This window comes from Artemia sp. Qi Xiang Cuo, chromosome 3, assembly GCF_049724085.1.
Source record: "Artemia sp. Qi Xiang Cuo chromosome 3, ASM4972408v1, whole genome shotgun sequence".
NCBI classification, from domain to species: Eukaryota; Metazoa; Arthropoda; class Branchiopoda; order Anostraca; family Artemiidae; genus Artemia; species Artemia sp. Qi Xiang Cuo.
The window spans coordinates 41,370,814-41,396,721 of NC_142796.1; the positions used below are offsets into that span (position 1 = coordinate 41,370,814).

Sequence of the window (25,908 nt, forward strand, 5' to 3'; positions counted from 1 at the left end):
GTAGACTAAGAGATTCCATTTCTGGGGCGCCCCCATACAAACAGGTTTTTTTTTTCTGGTAGTTAATTCTACAGGTCATTACACTCTTTGCCGAGAGGAACGAGTATAACTTGATTGGTGATTAGGATTTGAATATTTTTTATGTTAAATCCGTGGTCATTCATCTGTAAGTTGATTAGTAGGTTTTTTTTTTTTTTAAACTTGGCTAATAGGTTTTTAAACCTATTACTACGAACCCTACATGCATTCCATTTTTGGAACTAGGAGCGTGATGTGTGTGTGATGCTATCAGACTGGTTTCGTTTCATGGATTCATTAATAGAAGGACTAGCCTAATGTTTTTTGAAAAGGGTAATTACTTCTTTAGTTTACGAGATTTGCGAATTTTTTTTGGCGAAAAGATATTTGCGTAAAGGTATTGCGAAGGTTAAGAATGCCTCACGGGTAATTAAAGAATGAGATGCTTGCATCAACAATACAAAGAATAAGCTCAGATACTTAATAGATTTGACGTTTACAAGAGACATTGCTAGAAAGTATTCAATAGCTTAATTGAAAAGTAACGATAGAATAACATTGTGACTTGACCTAGCTTTACCTCGCCGATGTGGTCTGTATAATACATAAGTAACGTTTGAAAAATATTGTCAATTTAAAAATAAATGGCTGAAATGTGTTTTGAGGGGGACGGGGTGCTGGGCGGGGGGAGTGGCACGCGGGTTCAGTTAACGGGGAGACCGGGGCCCGGGGGGGGTTGGGTAGACCCGGGGTCAGGGACACGGGGGAGTCAGTGGCACGGGGGTACCCCTTTTTTCGAAATCGGGCTCCCTGTTTTCAAAATCCCTTTTTCTTCTGAGGCTTGGAGCATTTGGTGGCTAGATATTAAACGTAATGACATTTATATAGTTGCAATCTGCATAAAAACCCAATTCCTGTCAATTGTTATCAAAATTCCATTTTTGACTTTTGGTTACAACTATAAATAAGGCTATCGTGTCTTTCTGAATTTTCTGTGCGAGGCAGGGGTTACTATTTAGTTTAAATAATTCTAGGAGGAATTGAGTTTTTTGGATGGTTTGGAAAAATGGTACTTGTTAAATATTCGGGTAAACATACGACTAAGAAACGCTTCACTATAAATAAGGCTATCGTGTTTTTCCGAACTTTCTAGGGCGGTCGTAACTATTTAGTTTAAATAATTCTAGGAGGAATTGAGTTTTATGGATGATATGGAAAAATGGTACTTGTTAAATATTCGGGTAAACATACGACTAAGAAACGCTTCACTATAAATAAGGCTATCATGTTTTTTCCGAACTTTCTAGGGCGGTGGTAACTATTTAGTTTAAATAATTCTAGGAGGAAATGAGTTTTATGGATGGTATGGAAAAATGGTACTTGTTAAATATTCGGGTAAACATACGACTAAGAAACGCTTCACTATAAATAAGGCTATCGTGTTTTTCCTAACTTTCTAGGGCTTTGGTAACTATATAGATTAAATAATTCTATGAGGTCTTGAGTTTTATTGCTGGTATGTAATATTGGTACTTTTTAAATATTCGGGTAAACATACGACTAAGAAACGCTTCACTATAAACAAGGCTATCGTGTTTTTCCGAACTTTCTAGGGCGGTGGTAACTATTTAGTTTAAATAATTCTTGGAGGAATTGAGTTTTTTGGCTGGTGTGGAAAAATGGTACTTGTTGTATATTCGGGTAAACATACGACTAAGAAACGCTTCACTATAAATAAGGCTATCGTGTCTTTCCGAACTTTCTAGGGCGGTGGTAACTATTTAGTTTAAATAATTCTAGGAGGAATTGAGTTTTTTGGATGGTTTGGAAAAATGGTACTTGTTATATATTCGGGTAAACATACGACTAAGAAACGCTTCACTATAAATAAGGCTATCGTGTCTTTCCGAACTTTCTAGGGCGGTTGTAACTATTTAGTTTAAATAATTCTAGGAGGAATTGAGTTTTATGGATGGTATGGAAAAATGGTACTTTTTAAATATTCGGGTAAACATACGACTAAGAAACGCTTCACTATAAATAAGGCTATCGTGTCTTTCCGAACTTTCTAAGGCGGTGGTAAGTATTTAGTTTAAATAATTCTAGGAGGAATTGATTTTTTTGGCTTGTTTGGAAAAATGGTACTTGTTAAATATTCGGGTAAACATACGAGTAAGAAACGCTTCACTATAAATAAGGCAATCGTGCGTTTCCGAACTTTCTAGGGCGGAGGTAACTATTTAGTTTAATTAATTCTAGGAGGAATTGAGTTATATGGATGGTATAGAAAAATGGTACTTGTTAAATATTCGGGTAAACATACGACTATGAAACGCTTCACTATTTTCTTTACTTGGTGGTCATTAAAAACGAAATTTTTTTGTTAAATAAGTAGTTTTTGTATCTTTTAAAAGAGCTTTACGGTTATTGAGAGACTCAGTTGCCGGATTCCGTGTGATTTTTCTTCTTTTCAGTAAAGACATTCGATATCCTAAAAGTGTTTAATTCAAACTTTTTTAAAACTTCGAAATTTTTCAACTTTTTTTTTTTGTACATAACTTAAAATGTCAAAATATGCTTACAGTTCTAACAATTGCGCTCTGTGATTGGTCAGAGACACGATGTGACTTTCCCACTGGTATTCTATGACCGGTTATTCACACTACCTAATCTATTGCATGTATTAAATCAGTATTTTTTACGCAGTGGAACGATAAACACATAAGTCATATCTATAAAAAAAAGTGAAGATGGAGCAGATTAATAAAGTGTGTTTACATAACAAGGTTATTGTAGCATTGAATGCTGACAAAGAGATGTATTTAAACTTTGAAACAAGTACAGGTGGTAGCACTATTGGAAATGTATGCATGCATTGTCATGACAGTAAGGAATTAAATTTCTTTGGAATACCGAAAAAATTCAACTCTTATGTTGGTGGTTATGCGAGATTGAGATCTCTAGAGATGATTGCACTCAAAGAGAATGCCAAAATAAAAATAATCATTGATGATGGAGGACAACTCCTTGCTACTGTTGCAGGTAACACATTACCTACTGATACATCCAATCGTCACCTTTCGGGTATTAGAATTCAACGGAAGATCAATAAAAGAAAGGCCTGCTCTTCTACTAATATCGTAAACCATATCTTGTCTACGTGCCGAAACTGTTACCTGTGTAAAAATAATGTGATAATAGACAGTGAAATTGCCAGAAAAATAAAAAGGGCATTGTCAGAAAATATCACGATGGAATATAAAGATGAATCGATGAAAAACAAAGCATCAGCAAACGTTACTGCCATTGATCAAGCAGTCATTGAACCAAATAATACCAAAGACGAAAAGCATATTGAGCCTGTTGATGAGACACCAGTAAAAATTGTGTATGACTCAAAATTGAATAATGATTATTCTACTGATTACGAACCAAGAGAAGACAATAGCTATAATATCAAGCGAGAACATGGTGAACTATTTTATGGAGCAGATTCAAAATGTCCAAAGTTAATCATTGATATTAATAATGTTTCATAATATATTTTTGTATTAATATTCTACATAGCATTATTTCATTAAAAATATATTATGCATTACATTGTTATTTGTTCATTATTTTTAGAGTAAGCTAGCATATCAAAGTTTAGAATGTCTAATAAAACCCCGGAGATGTAAGAAAATGAGTTTGCATTCATCTATTGTCAGACACACGGGAACAAATTCTTTCTTGAATTTACCTCCTGGATAAATAAAAAAAAGACATTTCATTTAAGAAATTATGACGTAACTCTAATTAAGCAACAAACTCTTTCTTGAAGTTACATCATGGATACACAATGCAGAAATTTCACTTAAGAAATTATCAAAAATTGTAAGTAAGTAGCAAATTCTTTCAAAAATATGTTAATACGTTTAAGCAATAAATATCTTTAAGATTAACCCGTCTTTATTCTTTAGAATAGTTCTATTCATTTCATTAAATTATGAAGAAATTGTAAGTAAGTAACAATAGCTTTCTTGAATTCGCTTCCTGGACATTCTTGAATGAAATTTCCTTATTGTGTGTATCCAAGAGTTGACTTCAAGAAAGAAATTGTTACTTACTGAGAATTTTTTCATAATTTCTTGAATTAAATTTCTATATCGCGTAGCTAAGTGAAAATTGTTTGTGATAAAGAGAAAAAAAAAGCTACTTAATTGCAATTTTTTCATAATTTCTTGAATGAAGTATCTTTACTGTATATCCAAGAGGTGAAATTAACAAAAAGAGTTTGTTACTTACTTACAAATATTTTCATAATTTCTTGAATGAAATTTCAGTATTGTGTATCCAAGAGTTGACTTCAAGAAAGAAATGGTTACTTACTGAGAATTTTTTTGTTTTCACAAGTTAGATATACGACGTAGAAATTAAATTCAAGAAATTATGAAAAAATTCTCAGTCTAAGTAGCAAATTCTTTCTTGAATTCACCTGTTGGATAAACAAAAAAAAACTTTTCTTTCAAGAATTTATGAAAAAATTCTAACTAAGTAACAAACTTTATTATTTTCACGAGTTAGATATACGACGTATAAATTAAATTCAATAAATTATAAAAAAAATCTCAGTATAAGTAGCAAATTCCTTATTGAATTCACCTGTTGGATAAACAAAAAAAAAAAAAAAAAACATTTAGTTCAAGAAATTATGACAAAATTCTAATTAAGTAACAAAATTTATTGTTTTAACGAGTTGGATATAAGATTTATAAATTAAATTATTGAAATTATTAAAAAATTCTCAGTAAGTAACCATTTCTTTCTTGAAGTGAACTCTTTGATACACAATACGGAAATTTCATTCAATAAATTATGAAAATATTTGTAAGTAAGTAACAAACTCTTTTTATTAGTTTCACCTCTTTGAGAGGCAGGGCGTAGTCTTAATAAAATATATCTTTAAAAAATCGCTATTAAGGAGCTTTTTTTTTCGATTTATAAAAAACGATTTTCAATTATATCCATGATGTATAAATTTCATTAAGGAAGTTATTATAAAATACAAGGTAAGTGCAAATTTATTTATGGATGTCAACTCATGGATACACATAATAAGGAAATTTCATTCAAGAAATTATAAAAAATATTTGTAAGTAAGTAACAAGCTCTTTATTGATTTCACCTCTTGAATATACAGTACAGATACTTCATTCAATAAACGTAATTAAACACGTTTTGAAACTACATGCTATTTGTATGCCTTTCCTTTGCACCTTTCCAAACGAGCGGGGATTCCCCACTGGTTCCTACACATTGCAAAAAAGTGAGCAGTATTTTTCTCTTTATCAAAAACAATTTTCACTTAGCTACACGATGTAGAAATTTAATTCAAGAAATTAGGAAAAAATTCTCAGTAAGTAACAATTTCTTTCTTGAAGTCAACTCATGGATACACAATATGGAAATTTCATTCAAGAATTTCATGACTTAGCTAAATGATGTAGAAATTTGATTCAAGAAATTATGAAAAAATTCTCAGTAAGTAACAATTCTTTCTTGAACTCATCTATTGGATACACAATACGGAAATTTCATTCAAGAAATTATGAAAATATTTGTAAGTAAGCAACAAACTCTTTATTGATTTCACCTCTTGGATATACAGTACAGATAATTCATTCAAGAAATTATGAAAAAATCGCAAGTAAGTAACTTTTTTTTCTCTTTATCACAAACAATTTTAACTTAGCTAAATGATGTAGAAATTTAATTCAAGAAATTATTGAAAAGATTCTCAGTAAGTAACAATTTCTTTCTTGAAGTCAACTCTTGGATACGTAATGCGGAAATTTCATTCAAGAAATTATGAAAAAATTGTAACTAAGAAGCAAATTCTTTCTTGAATTTAACTGTTGGACAAACGAAAAAGACATTTCGTTCAAGAAATTATGGCAAAATTATAAGTAAGTAACAAACTCTTTATTGTTTTCACAAGTTAGATATACGACGTAGAAATTAAATTCAAGAAATTATGAAAAAATTCTCAGTCCAAGTAGCAAATTCTTTCTTGAATTCACCTGTTGGATAAACAAAAAAAAACATTTCGTTCAAGAAATTATGACAAAATTCTAAGTAAGTAACAAACTTTATTGTTTTCACGAGTTAGATATACGACGTAGAAATTAAATTCAAGAAATTATGAAAAAATTCTCAGTCTAAGTAGCAAATTCCTTTTTGAATTCGCCTGTTGGATAAACAAAAAAAACAAAAAAGACATTTCGTTCAAGAAATTATGACAAAATTCTAAGTAAGTAACAAACTTTATTGTTTTCACGAGTTGGATATAAGATGTAGAAATTAAATTAAAGAAATTATGAAAAAAATCTCAGTAAGTAAACATTTCTTTCTTGAAGTGAACTCTTGGATACACAATACGGAAATTTAATTCAAGAAATTATGAAAAAATTCTTGTAAGTAAGTAACAAACTCTTTTTATTAATTTCACCTCTTGGATATACAGTACAGATACTTCATTCAAGAAATTATGAAAAAATTGCAAGTAAGTAGCTTTTTTTCTCTTTATCACAAACAATTTTCACTTAGCTACGCGATATAGAAATTTAATTCAAGAAATTATGAAAAATTCTCAGTAAGTAACAATTTCTTTCTGAAGTCAACTCTTGGATATACACAATAAGGAAATTTCATTCAAGAAATTATAAAAAATATTTGTAAGTAAGTAACAAGCTCTTTATATGCCTTTCCTGGCACCTTTCCAAACGAGCGGGGATTCCCCACTGGTTCCTACACATTGCAAAAAGTGAGCAGTACGAAAACTCCACGTTTTCAACCAGACTGGTTTTTTAGGGAGCAATCAGGAGAGATATGCAAAGTCGACATAGCTTTATTTCATTTTTTTTAAGGTTCATTTAGACGAGGTTACGTGCGCGCACGTAACCTCGTCTAAATGAACCTTAAAAAAAATGAAATAAAGCTATGTCGACTTTGCATATCTCTCCTGATTGCTCCCTAAAAAACCAGTCTGGTTGAAAACGTGGAGTTTTCGTACTGCTCACTTTTTTGCAATGTGTAGGAACCAGTGGGGAATCCCCGCTCGTTTGGAAAGGTGCCAAGGAAAGGCATATAAAGAGCTTGTTACTTACTTACAAATATTTTTTATAATTTCTTGAATGAAATTTCCTTATTGTGTATATCCATGAGTTGACTTCAAGAAAGAAATTGTTACTTACTGAGAATTTTTTCATAATTTCTTGAATTAAATTTATACATCGTGTAGCTAAGTGAAAATTGTTTGTGATAAAGAGAAAAAAAAAGCTACTTACTTGCGATTTTTTCATAATTTCTTGAATGAAGTATCTGTACTGTATATCCAAGAGGTGAAATTAACAAAAAGAGTTTGTTACTTACTTACAAATATTTTCATAATTTATTGAATGAAATTTCCGTATTGTGTATCCATGAGTTCACTTCAAGAAAGAAATGGTTACTTACTTAGAATTTTTTAATAATTTCAATAATTTAATTTCTACATAGTATATACAACTCGTGAAAACAATAAAGTTTGTTAATTACTTAGAATTTTTTCATAATTTCTTGAACGAAATGTCTTTTTTTTTTTTTTTGTTTATCCAACAGGTGAATTCAAGAAGGAATTCGCTACTTAGACTGATAATTTTTTCATAATTTATTGAATTTAATTTCTACATCGTATATCTAACTCGTGAAAACAATAAATTTTGTTACTTAGTTAGATTTTTGTCATAATTTCTTGAACAAAAAGTTTTTTTTTGTTTATCCAACAGGTGAATTCAAGAAAGAATTTGCTACTTGGACTGAGAATTTTTTCATAAGTTCTTGAATTTAATTTCTACGTCGTATATCTAACTTGTGAAAATAATAAAGAGTTTGTTACTTACTTAGAATTTTGTCATAATTTCTTGAACGAAATGTCTTTTTTGTTTGTCCCACAGGTAAATTCAAGAAAGAATTTGCTACTTAGTTACAATTTTTTCATAATTTCTTGAATGAAATTTCCGTATTACGTATCCAAGAGTTGACTTCAAGAAAGAAATTGTTACTTACTGAGAATTTTTTAAATAATTTCTTGAATTAAATTTCTACATCATTTAGCTAAGTTAAAATTTTTTGTGATAAAGAGAAAAAAAGTTACTTACTTGCGATTTTTTCATAATTTCTTGAATGAAGTATCTGTACTGTATATCCAAGAGGTGAAATCAATAAAGAGTTTGTTACTTACTTACAAATATTTTCATAATTTCTTGAATGAAATTTCCGTATTGTGTATCCAAGAGATGAGTTCAAGAAAGAAATTGTTACTTACTGAGAAATTTTCCATAATTTCTTGAATCAAATTTCTACATCGTGTATCTAAGTCATGAAATTCTTGAATGAAATTTCCATATTGTGTATCCATGAGTTGACTTCAAGAAAGAAATTGTTACTTACTGAGAATTTTTTCCTAATTTCTTGAATTAAATTTCTACATCGTGTAGCTAAGTGAAAATTGTTTTTGATAAAGAGAAAAATACTGCTCACTTTTTTGCAATGTGTAGGAACCAGTGGAGAATCCCAGCTCGTTTGGAAAGGTGCCAAGGAAAGGCATACAAATAGCATGTAGTTTCAAAACGTGTTTAATCACGTTTCTTGAATGAAGTATCTGTACTGTATATTCAAGAGGTGAAATCAATAGAGAGCTTGTTACTTACTTACAAATATTTTTTATAATTTCTTGAATGAAATTTCCTTATTGTGTGTATCCAACAGTTGACATAAATAAATAAATTTTCACTTACTTATAATTTTATAATAATTTCTCTAACTAAATTTATACATCAAGTAGATATTTTAAATTTGTTATTGATAAAGAGAAAAAAAAAAGCTACCTAATTTCAATTTTTTCCTAATTTATTGAATGAAGTATATGTACTGTATATCCAAGAGGTGAAATTAACAAAGAGTTTGTTACTTACTTACAAATATTTTCATAATTTATTGAATGAAATTTCCGTATTGTGTATCCAAGAGTTCACTTCAAGAAAGAAATGGTTACTTACTGAGAATTTTTTCATAATTTCAATAATTTAATTTCTACATCGTATATCTAACTCGTGAAAACAATAAAGTTTGTTACTTACTTAGAATTTTGTCATAATTTCTTGAACAAAATGTCTTTTTTGTTTTTTTTTGTTTATCCAACAGGTGAATTCAAGAAGGAATTTGCTACTTAGACTGAGAATTTTTTCATAATTTCTTGAATTTAATTTCTACGTCGTATATCTAACTCGTGAAAACAATAAAGTTTGTTACTTACTTATAATTTTGTCATAATTTCTTTAACGAAATGTTTTTTTTTGTTTATCCAGAAGGTGAATTCAAGAAAGAATTTGCTACTTAGACTGAGAATTTTTTCATAATTTCTTGAATTTAATTTCTACGTCGTATATCTAACTTGTGAAAACAATAAAATTCTCAGTAAGTAACCATTTCTTTCTTGAAGTCAACTCTTGTATACACAATACTGAAATTTCATTCAAGAAATTATGAAAATATTTTTAAGTAATTAACAAACTCTTTTTTTTAATTTCACCTCTTCGATATACAGTACAGATACTTCATTCAAGAAATTATGAAAAAATAGCAAGTAAGTAGCTTTTTTTTTCTCTTTATCACAAACAATTTTCACTTAGCTACGCGATATAGAAATTTAATTCAAGAAATTATTAAAAAATTCTCAGTAAGTAACAATTTCTTTCTTGAAGTCAACTCTTGGATACACACAATAAGGAAATTTCATTCAAGTTTGTCCAGGAAGCGAATTCAAGAAAGCTATTGTTACTTACTTACAATTTCTTCATAATTTAATGAAATGAATAAAACTATTCTAAAGAATAAAGACGGGTTAAGCTTAAAGATATTTATTGCTTAAACGTATTAACATATTTTTGAAAGAATTTGATACTTACTTACAATTTTTGATAATTTCTTAAATGAAATTTCTGCATTGTGTATCCTTGAGGTAACTTCAAGAAAGAGATTTTTGCTTACTTATAGTTACGTCATAATTTCTTGAATGAAATGTCTTTTTTTTATTTATCCAGGAGGTAAATTCAAGAAAGAATTTGTTCCCGTGTGTCTGACAATAGATGTATGCAAACTCCTTTTCTTACATCTCCGTGGTTATATTAGACATTCTAAACGTTTGATATCCTAGCTTACTCTAAAAAATAATGAACACATAACAATGTAATGCATAATATATTTTTAATGAAATAATGCTATGTAGAATATTAATACAAAAATATCTTATGATACATTATTAATATCAATGATTAACTTTGGACATTTTGAATCTGCTCCATAAAATAGTTCACCATGTTCTCTCTTTATATTATAGCTATTGTCTTCTCTTAGTTCGTAATCAGTAGAATAATCATTATTCCATTTTGAGTCATACACAATTTTTACTGGTGTCTCATCAACAGGCTCAATATGCTTTTTGTCTTTGGTATTATTTGGTTCAATGACTGCTTGATCAATGGCAGTAACGTTTGCTGGTGCTTTGTTTTTCATCGATTCATCTTTATAGTCCATCGTGATATTTTCTGACAATGCCCTTTTTATTTTTCTGGCAATTTCACTGTCTATTATCACATTATTTTTACACAGGTAACAGTTTCGACACGTAGACAAGATATGGTTTACGATATTATTAGAAGAGTAGACCTTTCTTTTATTGATCTTCCGTTGAATGCTAATACCCGAAAGGTGACGATTGGATGTATCAGTAGGTAATGTGTTACCTGCTGCAGTAGCAAGGAGTTGTCCTCTATCATCAATGATTATTTTTATGTTGGCATTCTCTTTGAGTGGAATCATCTCTGGAAATCTCAATCTCGCATAACCACCAACATAAGAGTTGAATTTTTCGGTATTCCAAAGAAATTTAATTCCTTACTGTCATGACAATGCATGCATACATTTCCAATAGTGCTACCACCTGTACTTGTTTCAAAGTTTAAATACATCTCTTTGTCAGCATTCAATGCTACAATAACCTTGTTATGTAAACAAACTTTATTAATATGCTCCATCTTCACTTTTTTTTTTTATAGATGTAACTTATGTGTTTATCTTTCAACTGCGTAAAAAATACTGATTTAATGAATGAAAAAGATTAGGTAGTGTCAATAACCGATCATATAATACCAGTGGGAAAGTCAAATTGTGTCTCTGACCAATCACAGAGCGCAATTTTTAGAACTGTAAGCATATTTTGACATTTTAAGTTATGTACAAAAAGAAAAAAAATAAATAAAGTTGAAAAATTTCGAAGTTTTAAAAAAGTTTGAATTAAACACTTTTAGGATATCGAATGTCTTTACTGAAAAGAAGAAAAATCACACGGAATCCGGCAACTGAGTCTCTCAATCCCCGTAAAGCTCTTTTAAAAGATACAAAAACTACTTATTTAACACTAAAATTTCGTTTTTAATGACCACCAAGTAAAGAAAATAGTGAAGCGTTTCTTAGTCGTATGTTTCCCCAAATATTCAACAAATACCATTTTTCTATACCATCCATAAAACTCAATTCCTCCTAGAATTATTTAAACTAAATAGTTACCTCCTCCCTAGAAAGTTCTGAAAAACACGATTGCCTTATTTATAGTGAAGCGTTTCTTACTCGTATGTTTACCCGAATATTTAACAAGTACCATTTTTCCAAACAATCCACAAAAATCAAGTCCTCCTAGAATTATTTAAAATAAATAATTAAAACCGCCCTAGAAAGTTCGGAAAAACACGATAGCCTTATTTATAGTGAAGCGTTTCTTAGTCGTATGTTTACCCGAATATTTAACAAGTACCATTTTTCCAAACCATCCATAAAACTCAATTCCTCCTAGAATTATTTAAACTAAATAGTTACCCCCACCCTAGAAAGTTCGGAAAGACACCATAGCCTTATTTATAGTGAAGCGTTTCTTAGTCGTATGTGTACCCGAATATTTAACAAGTACCATTTTTCCAAACCATCCAAAAAACTCAATTCCTCCTAGAATTATTTAAAATAAATAGTTACCACCGCCCTAGAAAGTTCGGAAAGACACGATAGCCTTATTTATAGTGAAGCGTTTCTTAGTCGTATGTTTACCCGAATATTTAACAAGTACCATTTTTACACACCAGCCACAAAACTCAATTCCTCCTAGAATTATTTAAACTAAATAGTTACCACCGCCCTAGAAAGTTCGGAAAAACACAATAGCCTTATTTATAGTGAAGCGTTTCTTAGTCGTATGTTTACCCGAATATCTAACAAGTACCATTTTTCCATACCATCCATAAAACTCATTTCCTCCTAGAATTATTTAAACTAAATAGTTACCCCCGCCCTAGAAAGTTCGGAAAACACGATAGCCTTATTTATAGTGAAGCGTTTCTTAGTCGTATGTTTACCCGAATATTTAACAAGTACCATTTTTCCATACCATCCATAAAACTCAATTCCTCCTAGAATTATTTAAACTAAATAGTTACCATCGCCCTAGAAATTTCGGAAAAACACGATAGCCTTATTTATAGTGAAGCGTTTCTTAGTAGTATGTTTACCCGAATATTTATCAAGTCCCATTTTTCCACACCATCCATAAAAATCAATTACTCCTAGAATTATTTAAACTAAATAGTTACCACCGCCCTAGAAAGTTCGGAAAAACACGATAGCCTTATTTATAGTGAAGCGTTTCTTAGTCGTATGTTTACCCGAATATTTAACAAGTACCATTTTTCCATACCATCCAGAACACTCAATTCCTCCTAGAATTATTTAAACTAAATAGTAACCCCTGCCTCGCACAGAAAGTTCAGAAAGACACGATAGCCTTATTTATAGTTGTAACCAAAAGTCAAAAATGGAATTTTGATAACAATTGACAGGAATTGGGTTTTTATGCAGATTGCAACTATATAAATTTCATTACGTTTAATATCTAGCCACCAAATGCTCCAAGCCTCAGAAGAAAAAGGGATTTTGAAAACAGGGAGCCCGATTTTCGAAAAAAGGGGTACCCCCGTGCAACTGAATCCCCCTTGTAACTGAACCCGTGTATAACCAAAACCCCCCGTGCAACTGTATCCCCTTTAACTGAACCCTCGTGCAACTCACCCCTCCATGCAACCCGTCCCCCTCAAAACACTTTTCAGCCATTTCTTTTTAAATTGACAATATTTTTCAAACGTTACTTATGTATTATACAGACCACATCGGCGAGGTAAAGCTAGGTCAAGTCACAATGTCAATCTATCGTTACTTTTCAATTAAGCTATTGAATACTTTCTAGCAATGTCTCTTGTAAACGTCAAATCTATTAAGTATCTGAGCTTATTCTTTGTATTGTTGATGCAAGCATCTCATTCTTTAATTGCCCATGAGGCATTCTTAACCTTCGCAATACCTTTACGCAAATATCTTTTCGCAAAAAAAATTCGCAAATCTCGTAAACTAAAGAAGTAATTACCCTTTTCAAAAAACATTAGTCCTTCTATTAATGAATCCATGAAACGAAACCAGTCTGATAGCATCACACACACATCACGCTCCTAGTTCTAAAAATGGAATGCATGTAGGGTTTGTAGTAATAGGTTTAAAAAACTATTAGCCAAGTTTAAAAAAAAAACAACCTACTAATCAACTTACAGATGAATGACCACGGATTTAACCTAAAAAATATTCAAATCCTAATCACCAATCAAGTTATACTCGTTCCTCTTGTCAAAGAGTTTAATGACCTGTAGAATTAACTACCAGAAGAAAAAAAAACTGTTTGTACGGGGGCGCCCCAGAAATGGAATCTCTTAGTCTACTTGCAAGACTCATATTTTATAGCCCTACCGGGAGGTCTGATACATAAAAAAAGAAACTTCAAATCTAAAAACACAGTTTTGTGCACTTTGGAACATCCTACAACATTAAATTGATGTCTCTCAATTTGGATTATTACTAATTGACTAAATACGTTTAATACTCTTTCTTGTAGGCCTACTTTAAACTACTTTTATGTTAAATGAACTAATGAAAGCTTATGGGAAAGTACTTATATTGCATGTACTCTCAGTATAAATAAGTAATGCGGGAGTCACCGTCCACCAGACCTAAGATAAATCTCCAAATTTCATGCGGAAAAGAATATAAAACAACAGAACATAGTGAACCAATAATTACAGAGATTGGTTCCTTGATAAAAATTAAATCACGTAAGCTAGCACTTATATGAACAGGCCAAGTACCCAAGTCCGTAAAATAGCTATTTTTTCTCAGTAGCATCATAAATATCTGAATCCAATTTTCTTGGGACTTGTCTCAGTCGGAATCAGAAAGAGTAGGTTCTTTACAGTCCTTCAAGGTTTCTATTTCTTCTTCTTTTTTTTCTTCAAAAGTAAACCCCGTCATTTCACTAGCTCCGGGCAAACCTTACCGTCCCAGTTAGTAAAATTCAACCGAGAGCGAATGACACCATCAGTACCTAAACCCTCTTTTAAACTATCGGTTTTGACTTATAATATCAGAGAATATGTGTCTTTGTAACATAATTGTACCATCCCTCTCCAGACCAATTAATTTAGCTACGTTATAGAAAAACTCCTCTGTGAGATACTTGTATATCTCAAGGATTAAACTTCCCCCGGCTGTATTTTTTTGTAGGAGAGGAAAAGAAAATTCTGTTTGAAATTAGTTGGGAATTTGCTTTTACACGGGATTAAAATCGGAACCGAATCTGACTCTAATCTTGAATGGATGCAAATTATTCTTACCATTCTAAAAGATACAGGTCGATGACTTGTCCATGCAATGATAATGTCTATATGGGCTTCAGATACTGTGTTTTTTCCTGTAGGAGCTGCAGAAGATATTATGCCCTTATACTACTCAGAACCCTTCCCGCCTCTGCCAGAAAGGCAGATGACTACTCTACTAACCTTGGACCTTGATCAAGGGCATCAGACCGCTGTATTTCAGAATTCATTGGGCCAGACCTTCAGTTTTACCTTGAAATCCCACTCTAATAGTTTTGAGACAAAGTTCCATCTAGTTTAAATATTTCGAACCAATATTTAAATCAATTTATAAAAATATTGCCATTTTTTTTCAAAAATAGCCCAATTTTATACCCCTCCAAAAGGCTCAAGTGTGCTGCTGAATCCTTTGCACATCCCTCAGGCCGGTTCTGGTAAACTCAAAGGTGAAGCTAGAAAAGGTTAGTCAATTAAAATTAGTACGGAAAGAATAAGAATAGCTGTTAATTTTCTTGAGAACTTAATAAGATTAAAAATTAAGTTTTCAGTTTTTTAGAACGTTAAAACATGTAAATGGTTTTTCAAGCTCAATAGTTATCTCGTGTGATTTTTTATTTTATGATTTTTCACAGTTTAAATTTCAAAGATAAATATTTTCAGGATACCAGAGGTACCGGGGACTAAAAATGTTTCTCCAAATGGAACACGACGAGGAACTGTAAGTCCCTTGAGGGAAAAAGAACTTCCTGAGTGCACAGGGAAAGAAAAATTTACCAACTATGAGCAAGAGGGCCTGGTTCCTTTTGTTGGTAAGAAAAGCATTTTATCTTACCTAAAGTTTTCTTTGTTTATTTAAAGGTTCGGAGAAGGCATTTTGGGTCTCATATACTAGGGAACTTTTAGTAGGAAAAGTTGTTTTTCGATCCATTGCTGACGCTTTTCTCAGTAACTCCTCAAAAATTGATTGTGGGATCATGATTTTCATAGTTTTAAAAGCAAATTTTTTTAACAGACATATTATATAGGAGTTTACTATGGACGTCAGTAGGGGGAGGAAGCCCTTCCGGAAACAAGAAGACCTTAAACATTGTATATAAATAGTAAACTAGAAAAATTACCATTTAAACTTGGTAATAACAAAGCTCCTGGTATCACTTATCAACTCCCCCCCAAGACATTTTCTAGTAACGTTCATAATGTCCCATCCCCACTTTTCCACCTCTGTGCCGGTGGGCATTTAAATGGAATCTCTCATGCTACATAAGAAATATTATAGCAATAGGAGGGCACTATCATTCCCCAGCACCAGTATTAAAGACGTAGACAAAAAATTGCCAGGTAAAAAGAGGGCCTAGAGAATAATTTCTACTACGAATGCACCAAAATGGTGCTTTGCTGTCTCCAAGAGTGGAAAGACCAATATATATTAGTTCGATAAATTTATACCAGTTGGCTACCTCAAAATTTTATTTCATTGGTTTTTGGCATGCTTCGTGCTAAAATTGCCGTTTTACGCCACAAATTGGCAGAAAATGCGATTCTGTTTAAGAAAGGTTTTTCTCTGGTAATTAAAAAGGTGAGTAGAAAGTTTACTTTACTTTTCTAATGAGCAATTTTCCGATATTCTAGAACCATTGACTCGATACAATCGCCAAGGGGAAACCAAAACAAAATCGAATGAATACGCATCCGTGACCGTCCTTCTCGAAAAAAATTACAAATTTCACAGTATTTCTTGACAGGTGCTTGAAACTTCTACAATAGTTTTCTTATATAATAAACTCAATGGGAAAAGTTTTATCAAGGTCACTCTCCCTTTTTCGGTTGCTTTCCCTCTTTTTCGAAAATTGAACAAATTTTCCCAGAATCGTTACCTTTGATGGCTACATTGGAGCTTAACGAATTACATATATTTGTAATCACAGTGAAAAATCAATTCTTTTAGTGTATACACTGTTAACAAAACTCTTTTAGAAGTTTTGCTATTTTAGCATGAGCACTCCTCACTTACAGTTCATTACCACCAACCCTCCAATATATAAAAAAAATCAACTTAAAGCCTAACATTTCCATATAAAATCAATAGAAACAAAGTTCCTTTTTGTCTCGTACCTTCTCCTCCTGTTAAATTTCGTGACGGCACTAATGAATTGCCCCCCCCCCGCCCGCCATCCATCTCTTCGCCATTTGTGCCGGTAATGATATGAATGAAAGCCTTTACGTTACAAAATAATAAAAATTCTTCTATAAGAAGAAAACAATCCCCCGCAGCCCCCATATTAAATCTTAGCTTAAATAAAGGAACATTAGAAATTAATGCCGACCTCCCGTCCCTAGACCCCTTTCTCTATTTATCTAAATGATCATGGTAAGTTAGGTGATATAGGCATTAAGAAACACTCTTCCGGTTACTAAGGTACGTCCCCCCGGTTCACACAATGATTCACCACTCCTTCTTCATAATAGCTTATGCGTAAATATGCATCGTAAATATAATTTTATGAGACATAAAGTGACTCAACTTAGTTCAATGATGCTTCAAAATAAATATCTACATTACCATTTATCTTGTATGGACTGCAGGACTTCTTTAGGAGCGCATGCGCCACTGCACGGCGTTAATTTCTCTGAAATTGGGAGGCTTAATAAATAGTCTTTTTGACTTTTTACCCGACTGGCTATCTCACAATTTTCAACTAATAGCAGTTTAGCCCACAAGTGGCATAAAACACCACTTTCTCACAACAAAGTTTTTAAGTACTTTTAAAGAAGCTTTTTATTGTTCTAATTAAATGACTCTTGTATTTCAGGAGTTGTTCTTAAAGATTTGGGAAAAAATTCAAACTTTAGCGTAAAAAGCGAAGGGTTGAAGAGGAGGTAACTCTCTTTATATACGTAATAGCTTCTGTTCGTTTTAAGTTTTAATATTGCTCCTTACTTTCAGTTGAAAAAATTTGTCCCCTTGACAATTACATCACGGTAAAAATCTACCCCGAACAATTAAGTACCCTTAACATCTCCACGCGTAAAATTTAGACAGAAAAGAGACAGCAAGACACATAAAAAGAAATTTGCTTTAGGAATAATGGCAAATTCCCCCCTGTAAAATTTCTCCTGAAAATATCACACCTTGGAAACTTACCTCCCCATGGAAAATTCCCCCGTGGAAAAAAACTTCAGAAAATTTGCCCCCCCCCCACCCGAAAATGTATGCATACTTCCCAATAACAAACACTATGCGTAGACGATGGGCAAAATTTGTAACTTAAGGACCTCTTCCCTGGGGCTGTGGTGGGGGGGGGGGTGTTATATCCAAAGGCATAGCTATTGGGCGTTTCAACTATGATGAACAAAATGGCTATCTCAAAATTTTGATCGAACCGTTTTAGAAAAAAAGGCGGGGGAGGGGCCTAGTTGCCCTCCAATCTTTTTGGTCACTTAAAAAGGGCACTAGAAGTTTTAATTTCTCGTTCGAATGAGCCCTCTTCTAATATTATAGGACCACTGGGTCAATACAATCACCCCTGGAAAAAAAATACAAATAAACACGCATCCGTGATCTTTCTTCTGGTAAAAAATAGAAAATTCCACATTTTGCAGATAAGGGGTTGAAATCTCTCAACAAGGTAATCTAATACGCCTAATCTAATGGTGTGATTTTCATTAAGGTTTTTCGACTTTTAAGGGGTGTTTTTTCCCTTTTTCGAAATTGAGACACATTTTCTCAGGCTCGTAGCCTGTGATAGGTAACACTAGGCCTAAACTTACGGAAACTTACATATTCGCAATAAGTATAATATGCTGATTCTTTTGTTGTATTTATTGGTATCAAAATTATGTTTTCAGAGCTTTGGATACTATTGAGCCGCGTCACTCCTTACTTACAAATCATTGCCACGAACTGTTTGAAACTGACAGTTAATCCAATGATGGTGATTCAATCAATTTTTTTTTATTTGTGGACCATTTGAGTAATAATCTCTTTACTTAGGGGAATCGCCAAACTAGACCTTAAATAAAAATTGAATTAAATCAATTGGGAAAATTGAAAATGTTGTTTGAATCAAGAGACGCATGCTTTTTGGAAAATTTAAAATTTCATTGAATTAGGCTGAGTTTCCCCTTTGTTTGCGAAGAATTTTGTAAGTTCGTTTTGAAATGGCTGTAAACTTTTAAAACATACATTCAGACTAGAATAAAAGATCTTTTGTTTCTTTAATAGTTCTCATAACAGCTAGCAGTCCGTTTTAATTTTGCTTTTGAGCGCGAAAGCCGAGCTCTCTCTCTCATGACTACCTAAAGATTCCCAACGTTAGTATAATTCTACGTCAAAATTTGGTTTCGTTTTTTTTTTTTTTTTGGTTTTCGTTAGATCAATGATGGATTCTCGCTTTTGTTTGTATTTAATTGACAAGTCAGATTGACAAGACAAGTCTTTATATTGATGGCTGATTATAAACCAGCTGTTCCAATTTGGATATAGGTTATATTTGTTTATTTATTTCCTCAAAAATCAAGGAAAAAAAACAAATAAAGTAACAAAAAAAGCCCTGAAATAAAATTAGCCTAGATGAATAACTGAATAAAATGCATCAAATATAAATAATGTAAAATAAATAGATCTCAGTGCTTTTATAGAATTCTGGAAAAAAGAGAAAATGTTGTAAATAGAAGGAATGTTTTCAGATTTACGATAAAAGCTATAGTAGTAAGGGTGTATAAGGTTTCAATTACACATGGAATTACACAAGAATATACAGTGTAGTTTGACGAGCACATTGCAAAAATTGACCAATCCTTTTATATTATATACCTATAAAGTGATCAAAATGGTTTTGAAAGTATAATTGAGATTGTATAACGCAAGTAGACTGGTTTTTGAGACACTTTCATCGTAACGTGTTTGTTTTTTTTGTTTTTTTTAACCGAAAACTAGAAATTGTCAAATTGTGTACTTAGGAATGATTTTGTAGGAAAAACTGTCAGTCACCCATGCATTATCCACTGTTTCATTTCTTTGAAGTATGTGCTATCAGACTGGTTTCTGATTTTTTTTGACAATTGCCTTTAGTCAAGACTAGTTTGTTAGGAATGTGTCACTAGATAGTATTTGTGAATTGGATCGTATGAAGGTGGAGAACAAAAGGGTTTAGCATTTGCGAATTGAACTATACGAACGATATTAGTTGAATAATAGGGAAAAAACAGAGCTAGATTGACAAAATTCAGGTATCAGAATGAATAAATTCTTTATTAACATCAGTTGTTGGATATGTCATTATGAAAAAGTTGTAAGTAAGTAAGTAACAAACTCTTTCTTGAATTCACCTCTTGGATACACAATACAGAAATTTAATTCAGGAAATTACGAAAAAATTGAACAAATTCTTTATTAACATTTTTTATCGATTGAATTCGCTTCCATCAACATCCTTTGTCAGATACATCGAATAAAATTGACAAAATGTAAATATCAGAGTGAATAAATACTTTATAAACATCCTTTATCGGATATGTTGGATAAAATTGACAAAATCTAAGTATCATATTGATTAAAATCTAAGTATCAGATTGATTAAATTCGATATCAACATCCCTTTCTCGGATACATGGGATAAAATTTACTAAATCTAAGTATCAGAGTGAATAAATGCTTTATCATCATCATTTGTCGGGTATATCAGATAAATTGACAAAATCTAAGTATCAGTTGATTAAATTCTATATCAACATCCATTTCTCGTATACATGGGATAAAATTGACAAAAGCTAAGCGTCAGAGTGAATAATTTTTTTTTATTAAGATCTTTTCTCAGATACAACGAATATAGTTGACAAAATCTAAGTATCAGATGGAATAAATGCTATATCAGTATCCTTTGTCGGATATGTTGGATAAAATTGACAACATCTAAGTGTCGGAGCGAATAATTTTTTTTATCAACAGCTTTTGTCAGATACATCAAATATAATTGACAAAATCTAAGTATCCGAGTGAATAAATGCATTATCAACATCCTTTGTCAGATACATCAAATAAAATTGACAAAATCTAAATTCCAGAATGAATAAATACTTTAACAACATCCTTTATCGGATATGTCAGATAAAATTGACAAAATCTAAGTATCAGAGTGACTAAATTCTGTATCAACATCCTTTTCTCGGATACATAGGATAAAATTGACAAATTCTAAGTGTTAGAGTGAATAAATGTTTTTTTATTAACATCCTTTGCCAGATATATCAAATAAAATTAACAAAATCTAAGTATCAGAATGAATGAATTTTTTATCAACATCCTTTGTCGGATATGTTGGATAAAATTGACAAAATATAAGTATCTGAGTGAATAATTTTTTTTAACAACATACTTTGCTAGATGAATTGAATAAAATATATAAACTATAAGTCTCCGAGTGAATAATTTTTTCTATCAACATTCTTTGTCAGATACATCAAATAAAATTGACAAAGTCTAAATTTCAGAATAAATAAATGCTTTAACCACATCCTTTATCGGATATGTCAGATAAAATTGACAAAATATAAGTGTCAGAGTGTCTAAATTCTATATCAACATCCTTTTCTCGGACACATAGGATAAAATTGACAAATTCCAAGTGTTAGAGTGAATAAATTTTTTTATCAACATCCTTTGGCAGATACATCGGATAAAATTGACAAAATCTAACTTCCAAAATGAATAAATTCATTATCAACATCCTTTGTCGGATATGTCGGATAAAATTGACAAAATCTAAGCATCAGAATAAATAATTTTTTTTAACAACATCCTTTGCCAGATACATCGAATAAAATTGATAGAATATAAGTGTCAGAGTGAATAAATTTTTTTTTATCAGCATATTTTGCCATACACATCAAACGAAATTGACAAAATCTGTATTTCAGAATGAATAATTGCTATAACAATATCCATTATCTAACATGTCGGATAAAATTGACAAATTCTAAGTATCAGAGTGACTAAATTCTATATCAACATCATTTTCTTGGATACATAGGATAAAATTGACGGAATATAAGAGTCAAAGTGAATAAATTTTTTTTATCAACATCCTTTGGCACATACATTGGATAAAATTGACAAAATCTAAATTTCAGAATGAATAAATTCATTATCAACATCCTTTGTCAGATATGTCGGATAAAATTTACAAAATCTAAGTATCAGAGTGACTAATCTTTTTATGAACATCCTTTGCCAGATACATCGAGTAAAATTGATAAAATATAAGTGTCAGAGTGAATAAATTTTTTTTATCAACATCTTTTGTCGGATACATCAAACAAAATTGACAAAATCTGAATTTCAGAATGAATAAATGCTTTAACAACATCGTTTATCGGATATGTCGGATAAAATTGACAAAATCTAAGTATCAGAGTGACTAAATTCTATATCAACATCCTTTTCTCGGATACATAGGATAAAATTGACAAATTCTAAGTGTTAGAGTGAATAAATTTTTTTTATCAGCATCCTTTGCTAGATACATCGGATAAAATTGACAAAATCTAAGTATCAGATGAATAAATTCATTATCAACATCCTTTGTCGGATATGTCGGATAAAATTGACAAAATCTAAGTATCAGAGTGAATAATTTTTTTTTCAACATCCTTTGCCAGATACATCGAATAAAATTTATAAAATATAAGTGTCAGAGTGAACAAATTCTTTTTTATCAACATACTTTGTCATATACATCGAATAAAAATTGACAAAATCTAAATATCAGAATGAATAAATGCTTTAACAACATCCTTTATTGGATTTGTCGGATAAAATTGACAAGATCTAAGCATTAGAGTGATTAAATTCTATATCAACATCCTTTTCTCGGATACATAGATTAAAATTGACAGAATTAAAGTGTTAGTGTGAATATTTTTTTTTATCAACATCCTTTGCCAATTACATCGGATAAAATTGACAAAATCTAAGTGTCAGAGTGAATAAATTCATTTTCATCATCCTTTGTGGGATGTGTCGGATAAAATTGATAAAATCTAAGTATCAGAGTGATTAAATTCCATATAAACATCATTTTCTCAGATACATGGGATAAAATTGACAAAATCTAAGTATCAGAGTGAATAAATTCTTTATCAACATCTCTTTCTCGGGTGCATGGGATAAAATTGACAAAATCTAAGTATCAGAGTGAATAATTTATTTTTTATCAACATCTTTTATCAGTTAAAACAATTATGACTAACAAAATCTAAATATCAGAGTGAATAAATGCTTTTTCAGCATCATTGGTCGGAGATGTTTAATCAAATTGACAACATATACATATCAGAATGAATAAATGCTTTAACAATATCCTTTGCCAGATATGTTGGATAAAATTGACAGAATTTAAGCATCATAGCTATTAGGTTCTATATCAACATCCCTTTCTGGGATACAGGGGATAAAATTTACAGAATTTAAGTTAAAGAGTGAATCAATTCATTACCAATATCCTTTGTCAGATATGTCAGATAAAACTGACAGAATCTAAATATCAGAGTGACTAAATTCCTTATTAAGATCCGTTTCTCAGATAGTTGGGACAAAATTGACAAAATCTAAGTATCAGAGTGAATAAATGCTTTATCAACATCCTTGAAATGCATTATCAACATCATTTGTCGGCTATATCGGATAAAATTGACAGAATCTAAGTATCAGATTGATTAAATTCTCTATCAACATCCCTTTCTCGAATACATGGGATAAACTTGATAAAACCTATGTATCAGAGTTATTAAATTCTATATCAACATCCTTTTCTCAGATACATGGGATAAAATTGACAAAATCTAAGTATAAGTGTGAATAAATTCTTTATCAATATCCCTTAAATGCATTATCAACATGACATGTCACATACATCGGATAAAATTGACAAAATCTAAGTACCAGAAAGAATAAATTCGTTTTCAAAGTTTTTATCGGATACATCACATAACAGTCATAAAATCCAAGTTCTATTCATTTTGACTTCATGCATCCTTACGTTGAATTTAGGTTAGACCGGTTATAGATGGCAGCACACCCACTCAGACACACAGTCATAGTGAGAGAGATATTCAAAAAGTTGAGTTAATTTAGGTTCACTTAGAGCGGCCAGACATGCATTGGAATAAGCAAACACCCGCCCAGACACACAAGAAAAAAGAGTGAGAGAGATAAAAACACATACAGATACGTAGATTTAGACACAAAAACCGAGAAAGACATGGAGTGTACCCCGCGACGGCGCATACATAGAAAGGGATGTATCCGAGAAAGGGTTGTTAATATGGATTTTAATCACTCTTATACTTATATTCTGTCCTTTTTATCCAACATATCCGACAAAGGATGTTGATAATGAATTTATTCACTCTAATACTTAGATTTTGTCAATTTTATCCCATGTATCCGAGTATGGGATGTTGATATAGAATTTAATAACTCTTATACTTAGATTTTGTCAATTTTATCCTACTTATCCGACAAAGGATGTTGTTAAAACATTTATTCATTCTGATATTTATATTTTATCAATTTTATTAAACATGTCCGACAAATGATGCTGAAAAAGAATTTATTCACTCTGATATTTAGATTTTGTTAATTATAATTGTTGTAACTGATAAAAGATGTTGATGAAAAATAAATTATTCACTCTGATACTTAGATTTTGTCAATTTTATCCCATGTACCCAAGAAAGGGATGTTGATATAGAATTTAATCAATCTGATACTTAGATTTTGTCAATTTTATCCCATGTACCCGTGAAAGGGATGTTGATATAGAATTTAATCAGTCTGATACTTATATTTTGTCCATTTTATCTGATATAGCTGACAAATGATGTTGATAATGCATTTAAAAGATGTTGATAAAGCATTTATTCAATCTGATACTTAGATTTTGTCAATTTTATCCCATGTATCCGAGAAAATGATGTTGATATTGAATTTAATCTCTCTCATACTTAGATTTTATCAATTTTATCCGACATATCCGACAAAGGATGTTGAATAATGAATTTATTCACTCTGACACTTAGATTTTGTCAATTTTATCTGATGTAACTGGCAAAGGATGTTGTTAAGAAAAATATTCACTCTAACACTTAGATTTTGTCAATTTTAATCTATATATCCGAGAAAAGAATGATGATATAGAATTTAATCATGCTGATACTTAGATTTTGTCAATTTTATCTGACATATCCGATAAAGGATGCTGTGAAAGCATTTATTCATTCTAATATTTAAATTTTATCAATTTTATTCGATTTATCTGACAAAGGATGTTGATAAAAAAAAACTTGTTCACTCTGACACTTATATCTTATCAATTTTATTCGATGTATCTAAAAGGATGTTGATAAAAAAAATAATTCATTCTGATACTTAGATTTTGTCAATTTTATCCGACATATCCAACAAAGGATGTTGATAATGAATTTATTCACCCTGATACTTAGATTTTGTCAATTTTATCTGATATATCTAGCAAAGAATGTTGATAAAAAAAATTTATTCACTCTAACACTTAGAATTTATCAATTTTATCCTATGTATCCGAGAAAAAGATGTTGATATAGAAATTAGTCACTCTGATACTTAGATTTTGTCAATTTTATCCAAAATATCCAATAAAGGATGTTGTTAAAGCATTTATTCATCTGAAATTTAGATTTTGTTAATTTTATTTGATGTATCTGACAAAGGATGTTGATAAAAAAATTTATTCACTCTGAATCTTATATTTTATCAATTTTATTTGATGTATCAGGCAAAGGATGTTGATAAAAAAATATTCACTCTGATACTTAGATTTTGTCAATTTTATTCGACATATCCGACAAAGGATGTTGATAATGAATTTATTCATTCTGAAATTTAGATTTTTTCAATTTTATTCGACGTATCTGGCAAAGGATGTTGATAAAAAATTTATTCACTCTGACACTTAGAATTTGTCAATTTTATCCGATGTATCCATGAAAAGGATGCTATAGAATAGTACTCTGATATAGATTTTGTCAATTTTGT

The 25,908-nt window shown here is 31.0% G+C and overlaps 1 protein-coding gene across 2 annotated transcripts in view; it reads left to right on the top strand.

The window, feature by feature from the left end:
* The window catches only part of LOC148954103 (metabotropic glutamate receptor 8-like), a 437,295-nt gene that overhangs the window by 202,533 nt on the left and 208,854 nt on the right, over positions 1–25,908 (top strand). For both annotated transcript variants that reach the window (XM_089085905.1, XM_089085904.1), the window contains exon 8: positions 15,498–15,646. In XM_089085905.1, the coding sequence (XP_088942031.1) occupies positions 15,498–15,646 (149 nt within the window). The remainder of the gene's footprint in view (positions 1–15,497; positions 15,647–25,908) is intronic.